This window comes from Leptodactylus fuscus, chromosome 2 (genome assembly GCF_031893055.1).
Source record: "Leptodactylus fuscus isolate aLepFus1 chromosome 2, aLepFus1.hap2, whole genome shotgun sequence".
NCBI classification, from domain to species: domain Eukaryota; kingdom Metazoa; phylum Chordata; class Amphibia; order Anura; family Leptodactylidae; genus Leptodactylus; species Leptodactylus fuscus.
The window spans coordinates 164,317,304-164,325,588 of NC_134266.1; the positions used below are offsets into that span (position 1 = coordinate 164,317,304).

The 8,285-nt window shown below is 43.4% G+C and overlaps 1 protein-coding gene across 1 annotated transcript in view; it reads right to left on the reverse strand.

Annotated features, from left to right (window-relative positions):
• Positions 1–7,613, reverse strand: part of PRPS2 (phosphoribosyl pyrophosphate synthetase 2) — a 51,324-nt gene extending 43,711 nt beyond the window's left edge. Inside the window, exon 1 of the mRNA XM_075265051.1 lies at positions 7,290–7,613. Within this exon, the coding sequence (XP_075121152.1) occupies positions 7,290–7,411 (122 nt within the window). The 5' untranslated portion in view covers positions 7,412–7,613. The remainder of the gene's footprint in view (positions 1–7,289) is intronic.
• Positions 7,614–8,285: the final 672 nt, after the last annotated feature.

The window sequence follows — 8,285 nt, forward strand, 5'->3', positions numbered from 1 at the left end:
ATTTGCGCTGCTGTCTGCCCACCGTGATTCTGCCAAAATTGCATGAAAAACGGCTTGGGGACGGCTTGCTGACTGTCAGTTTAACAACCCATTCATTTCAATGGGTTTTTAAAGTAAACCACTGGTGTCCATATCAAGTCTCTCCGCCATGAAACCGTTTTTTTTTTCTTTTGTACGGACACAAAGTTGGACATGCAGAATTTTGTGTCCATGCAAAAGAAAAAAAACGGTTTCATGGCGGAGAAGCTGCATATGGACACTACCAGTTTGATGGGAACCCATTAATGGGTTATTAAACTGACCACCAGCAAACCGTCCCCAAGCTGTTTTTTCAGCAGTTTTGGCCGAATCACGGTGGGCAGACAGCGGCGCATATGTGAACACCCCCTATGGTGCATTTAAAGATTTATGGTACAATACACAAGTAGGAAAATCAAAATTCCATGTACATGCAGTAGAAAAAAAAAAATCTCAGGAGTTTACGGTATACAGAAGATTTACAAACCCAAGTTTGCCATCATGGAAAAGCACCACAAGTTACTATTCTTTGCATCCACAAATTTGCAAAAAGTACATGGGCAGTTCAGCACTAAAAAAGCCAAAAAAGGATCCAACAGCTAGTGGATATGACTGAAATTATACTAAGCAGACATCTAGTATTCATACAAGGTTTACATTCATAGCTGCCTTAACACATGTCAATTTATTAAGCACCATAAGCGCACTGCTAAACGCCAGTCACATGAGTTACTATAACATTAGCAATGGTTGGGGTGTCTGGGGGTGGAGGAAATTGCAGTCTGGACAATCAAAGTTTCCCTTTCATTTCAAGGATTTAGTTTTGTGTCCTGCTTTATGATGATAGCTGAACAGTCCTGATACATGAGGACCACAGCATCAAAGAAGTGTCCTTTACTTTCCAATTCTAAAGACCACAGAAGAGACTGGTGCCCTAAGTGCATGGTGTGAGAATAAATCCCTGGCTTCTAAGGGATGTTGTTATTGCTTGATTATAAAAAAATAAATAAGTTTTCGCATGAGGCCTGGTTCACATCTGCGTTCAGTATTCCGTTCAGAGAATCCGCATGGGGATCCCCCGAACGGAATATCAAACGCATTGACAAGCGGTGAGCTTATGAAAGCACACAGACCCCATAGATAAAAAAAGAGAGAGTAGTATTTGATCGAATACGACGGAATTCGAAATACTAGTACTCTGTCGAATACCACACAGTAAACGCAGTAAAAATTCGATTCCCCTCCCATCTTCCCTGGCGCTTTTTTTACACCAATAACTATGCAGGGGAGGTGGGACAGGAACTAGGACAACGTAGGCATTGGAAAAGAAACGTATACAGTCATTGGCTGGCTAAATCAGCAGCAATAATAATAATAATAATAATAATAATAATAATAATAATAATACTGGGACTTGGGCGTGTTAGATGCCCCCAGGCATGCTTCCCCTGCTGTCCCAGTGTCATTCCAGAGGTGTTGGCATCATTTCCTGAGGTGTCATAGTGGACTTGGTGACTCCAATTGGTCGAATTTTGGTTTCCCTGAAACAAGCATGTTTTTCCCATAGACTATAATGGGATTCGATATTCGAACGAATAGTCGAATATTGAGGTCTCCTCGAATTGAATTTTCGAATATTTCACTACTCGCTCATCTCTACCCATAGACTATAATGGGGTCCGTGTGTTTTTCGCACACTGTCCACACAAGTTATGCAGAGAGGAAAGTACTTCATGAACTACTTTTCTCTCCGCATGACTCATGCGGACAGCACTTGGAAAACACGCGAACCCCATTATAGTCTAGGGGTCTGTGTGCTTTCATAAGCTCGCCGCTTGTCAATGCATTCAGGGGGTCCTCATGCAGATTCTCCGAACGGAATACCTAACGCAGATGTTAACCAGGCCTGAGATCTATATCTGAAGAAAACAAAGTACCGTATTTTTCGGACTATAAGACGCACTGAGGTTTTAGAGGAGGAAAATAGGGAAAAAAATTTTTGAAGCAAAAACTGGTAAAATATTTAATATATGGGAGTTGTAGTTTTGCAACAGCTGCAAGGCCACATTGACAGGTGACCCTGAAGCTGTACGGGGATGCATAGGGTGTTTTTTTTGCGGGGCCAGAAGTACTTTTTAGTTATACCATTTTGGGGAATATCTATTGCTTAGATCACCTTTTATTGAAAAAAAAAAAAACCGGTGGTTTATGATATATAATTTTCTACTTTTATATATATATATATATTCTAGGGACAGGAGGTGATTTAGAACTTTTATTTATTTCATATTTTTATTATATATTTTTAAAGCTTTTTTTTTTTTTTTTTTTACTATTTTATTCCCCCACCCCCGGGGCTTGAACCTGCGGTCACTTGATTGCAAGTCCCATAGACGGCAATACAACTGTATTGCCGTCTATGGGAGATTCTGTCTATTAGTATTACGGCTGGTCATAGAGACCAGCCGCAATACTAATACAGCAGTGACAGGCCTGGGAGCCTCATTAGGCTCCCGGCTGTCACCCGAACAGGTCGGCTCCTGCGATATCGCCGCGCAGGAGCCGGCCTGCAACTTTACAGGTACGGGGGAGGCACAGGTTCGGGGGAGAAGGGGCCGCTGATACTGACCCGGCATCCGCTGTACTAGAGAGGCGGATGCCGGGGAGGGATAGACGCCGGGGCCTGAGACATCGCTGCCCTGCCCTGCATGAAGCCAGCGGCGGGGGCACGGAGGAGCGGAATAGCATCACTCCTCCCGCTGCTGGCTTCATGCAGGGCAGGGCAGCGATGTCGCAGGCCCCGGCACCTGTAATGGCGTCTATCACTTGCCGGCTTCCGCCTCTCTATTACGGCGGGTGCCAGGCGCCACATTCGGCCTATAAGACGCACCCTTCTTTTCCCCCCAAATTTGGGGGGAAAAAAGTGCGTCTTATAGTCCGAAAAATACGGTAACCATCCTGTGTCAGTAAAGTCTTTGGATAATGTTAATATGGTTGTAGCATTTTATATTCCTAAATAAAATGTTTGTTTGAAATAAACAATAGGTCACACAAATATGATAGCTGCCAATATAAAATATTCTCACGGATAACACTGTAATAACATACACATGGATGTAGCTAAAGGGGGTGCAGCAGCAGCAGTCATTATGGGGCCATCAACTCTGAGAGTGCCCCAAAAGTCCCTCTGCCACATAAAATATATCACCACTATTCTAAATAGCACAAGGTAGGCGGGCACCCCATTATTGACTTTGCATTGGGGTCCAGGAACTTCAGGTTACACCTCTGCCTATAAAGTATAATACAGTGCAATGACCTATGGATGAAATCATGTAAACAGCTCTCATTTGGAAATATAAGGGTCTTTTTGTATTAACATTGTTAATAAATCTAGATCTGAATGTTTTAGAGCGTTTATTTGCCCTAAAACAGATTTTTATAAAAACAATGTGTCTGTCAAAGTCTATGAAACTGATGGAAACAAGCAAGCACAGTGCTGGAGAGCAGAGTACCAAAATCTCCCATTACTGGATTTAGTGGGGGTCCCCAGCAGTTATACTCCCACCAAACTAGCATTTGTCGTATAGCCAGTGGACAGGTGATGAGTGCATCTATATAGAATACCTCTTTAATTTTAGAACAGTAGTGGGACACACTGCAGAGTGTGCAAACGGCAAGGCAAACATAGGATGCAGAAGCCTTAGGCCGGGTTCACATCTGTGTCCCGGTCTCCGTTATGCAGGTTTCCGTTTCCTGCCTGAAACTGAACAGGAGACGGAAATCTGCATTCATTTTTCAAAGCCATTCATTTGAATGGGTTTGTAAAGTGTCGGGCTGTGAGTGCCGGTGAGTGTTTTGTGCTCTCTTCGGCGAAAGTTTTTTTTTTTTAACTGGACACAAAGTTGGACATGTAGTACTTTGTGTCCGATTAAAAAAAAAGGTTTCGCCCAGGAGAGCACAAAACGCTCCCCAGACACTATCTGTCGGGTTTCCGTCTTCTGTCTGCAGAAGAGGGAAACCCAACAGACGGGGATCGGGTGCAGATGTGAACGAGCCCTTACCTGCAATTGCTTATGATCTACAGTTTTAATAAGTGGAGGTAACTTTACCAACTACAAGTTTATTGCAGACATTTCTACAACTGAAAACCAGATCCATTCATCAGAATGAATTTGTTTTCTGCAGAGAGCACATTGCTTTTACAAGACCCATTCAGACCTCCACACCTGACCTACCAAGATCTCCAATATGCCCACTGTATTAAAAAGTGAAAAAAAAATGACAACGTGATGCATCTTTAACGTAAACTTGGGTCATTTGACAAAGACACACAAACTCTAAGTCGGTTTTCTGGTGAAAGTTTTGTAAAGTCCTTCCAGTGTTTCCTGAATGAACAGAAGGTCAAACTCACAAAGCAAGTCTATCAGAGGCTCAGTACAAAGACCACAGACCGGCAGTGATAGTGTAAGCTCTTGTTCATACAGGAAACACTGGTCTAGATTTACTAATAGGTAGACAATGTAAATTTAAGAAATCTGAAAATATGCTAGATTGTTCCAAATCTCTAGCAAGCCAGACCTAAATGTTAATTGAAATGCTAATTGAGCCAGACCTAAATATGCAAGATGTTTATGCCAGTGTCTATTTAAACTCACCATAGTAAATTGGGTCACTGTATGCATCAGAGAAGCAGAGCTAAGGCTAGTGCTCCAAAGGGGAGCACATAACTTCAAAATAAAGCTGCCAGTAAAAAAAAAAAAAGTCTGTCAGCAGAACCTAGCCCTGCAAATAGGTTATGGGCACATGAATCAAATAGTGTTTTTTTCACTTGTGCTTGGTGCCTCTGTTGAAGATATTGTCGGTTTTTCTCAATATGCAAATTACTTATCTGGAGAAATGAAAGCGTTGTCATTACCCAATGCTCCCATTTCAAGAGCTCATTTGCATATTGACAAAAACCAGGATACCTTGACAATGAAGGCACCAAATCACAAGGTGAGAACACAGTTTGATGCAGGTGACAGTAACCTAATCTGTAGGCTGGGTTTATAGGCCAAGTTCTGAGGACAGACCCCCATTAAGTCAGGTTCATTCCACTACACACAGGCTTATTTTCAAAGGGGGCCAAATTTTTTGTTTTTTACTGGAGTGTTTCTATAAAGAATAGATTAGCATAGTGTTACACTAGGTTGCTAGGTTGTAACCAAACATCAACCTTCACTTTGTATTTTCCTGTGTGTTTATGTTGAACTTCTCTATTTAAAAAAAAAAATATATATAAATAAATAAAAAGACAAATATACAGCTGTAGTAGAGTTAACCCAAACTTCTGTAGCGTGACATTGTATCTCAGGAGACAACAACAACAACAAAAAAAGTAAATAAATGCAAATGTTTTCTAATGAAAACAAGTTTGATTTTTTTTTTTTGTTGTTGTCTTCTGTGATAAGAGATCAGGCTGTAGTAATTTAACCAGTTACAGAAGTTCAGGTTTACTTTGCTATGTCTGTAGATGGTTTGTAGACTTGACTTTCTATGAAATAGTAAGGAGGGCACATATGAAATAGAAGCACTAGATAGTGAGCCCTGAGGACAAGGACTGGTTATACTCTGTGTACTTTGCTGTGAAATAGGATGATGTCAAATATATCAGATTATTTATGCCATTTATATTGTTCCCTTCCCAGGTTATAAGAAAGTCCTTAGATGTCAACAGAACCAAAAAGTTTATTGTCTGCAGGGTGTTTCTAGGTACACTGGCTGTCTAGGACTTGTCCAGCCTACATAGATGAGATATGTATGTTGTATGCTATCCAAGTACATAGTGTACAATACATATATATAAATCCAACTGAATGGTGGCTGGACTGGACAGAGCAGGTTAGTAGAGTTGAACTGCTCAGTAGACTCCCCTCCTCCTCCCTATCCCCTGGGGCTGTAGACTCTGAATTCCAGCATTAGCCAGCTCTAATCAGGAAACAAACAGTTAAGCATGGTCTGATCAGGACTCCCAGCAATGAATGGTAATCCAATAAGGAGGCATGCATAGGCTCCATTAACTCTTACAGAGTCACAATACACTCATATACAGGATCACATGAGCACCATGGACAGTATAGCTAGGAGATGAGGCAGGGCTGGACATGTAGTGTATACACATCCCTCCATAGGGCTGCTGGCTGTCCAGTGTATACACACACACATCCATAGATCTGCTGGCCATACAGTGTGTACACACACATCCATAGATCTGCTGGCCATACAGTGTGTACACATCCCTCCATAGATCTGCTGGCCATACAGTGTGTACACATCCCTCCATAGATCTGCTGGCCATACAGTGTGTACACATCCCTCCATAGATCTGCTGGCCATACAGTGTGTACACATCCCTCCATAGATCTGCTGGCCATACAGTGTGTACACATCCCTCCATAGATCTGCTGGCCATACAGTGTGTACACATCCCTCCATAGATCTGCTGGCCATACAGTGTGTACACATCCCTCCATAGATCTGCTGGCCATACAGTGAGTACACATCCCTCCATAGATCTGCTGGCCATACAGTGAGTACACATCCCTCCATAGATCTGCTGGCCATACAGTGAGTACACATCCCTCCATAGATCTGCTGGCCATACAGTGAGTACACATCCCTCCATAGATCTGCTGGCCATACAGTGAGTACACATCCCTCCATAGATCTGCTGGCCATACAGTGAGTACACATCCCTCCATAGATCTGCTGGCCATACAGTGAGTACACATCCCTCCATAGATCTGCTGGCCATACAGTGAGTACACATCCCTGCATAGATCTGCTGGCCATACAGTGTGTACACATCCCTCCATAGATCTGCTGGCCATACAGTGAGTACACATCCCTCCATAGATCTGCTGGCCATACAGTGAGTACACATCCCTGCATAGATCTGATGGCCATACAGTGAATATATTTCCCTCCATAGATCAGCTGGACATACAGTGAGTACACATCCCTGCATAGATCTGATGGCCATACAGTGGCCACACATCATTACATGCACAATATATAGGGGCCCTCCATCCTATCAGATGATTCTATGCTGCCTGCCTATCTGTACAATATTTATGAATGAGCCTGCCCCTGGAGACACTGGCAGCCATAAGGACAATGTGACTCCCAGGCTCAGCATGGCCAAGTTCACATTAGTGATGATGCAACACTATATAGCCTACTTCCATTGCGATGTCGCAGCTACACATGGACGCGACATTTCCACTCACCTTGTTTCCTGGTTACTAAACTTCTTGGTCACCACCTTGCCCAGCTCCAGCCCAAGGCGGTCTGCTACTTTCTGGGAGAGATCTTGGTGAGAACTGCCACTGAACAGCACGATGTTAGGCATGGCGATGACGTGCAGAGCCGGATCTACCAGATGAATGGAGCAGTGTCGGGTAACCCCAGAGCGGAGGGTGCTGGAGAGGACCTTGGTCCTGCGGCCGGAGGCTCCTACTGAGGTGTCCTCTCTTCCCCTCTGCTATCACGGTGCAGAGCTCACTGTCATGTGGCTGCTGTGGAGGCAGCAGGGAGGGGGAGCTGGAGAGGAAGTGATGGCAGAGCGTCCTCCTGTGTCAGGCAGGGACCTCCTTCCTCCTCTTCTCCCGCCTCCATGTCTGACTGGAGTAGCGTCATATTGCCCGGCTGTCTGCTGTGTGTATCATTACTGTAGTAACCTTTATTGTGTGGTTACCACGGCGGATGGATGTCATCTTGTATAGTGTCACATATTGTACACTGGGGGGTTAGTCATACATGTTACTCCTGCTATTCTAACGTTGGTTTGTTGTCTTCTGTGATAAGAGATCAGGCTGTAGTAGTTTCACCAGTTACAGAAGTTCAGGTTTACTCTGCTACATCTGTAGATGGTTTGTAGAGGGCACATATGACATGGAAGCACTAGATAGTCAGCTCTGAGGACAAGGACTGCTTATACTCTGTGTATAGTGCTGTGAAATAGGATGAGGTAACATATATCACATTATTATATTGTTCCCTTCCCACGTTATAAGAACGTCCTTAGATGTCAACAGAACCAAAAAGTTTATTGTCTGCAGGGTGTTTCTAGGTACACTGGCTGTCTAGGACTTGTCCAGCCTACATAGATGAGATATGTATGTTGTATGCTATCCAAGGACATAGTGTACAATACACACACACACACACACACATATATATATATATATGGTACTATTCCGTTATCGGGCCAGCAGCAGCGCATT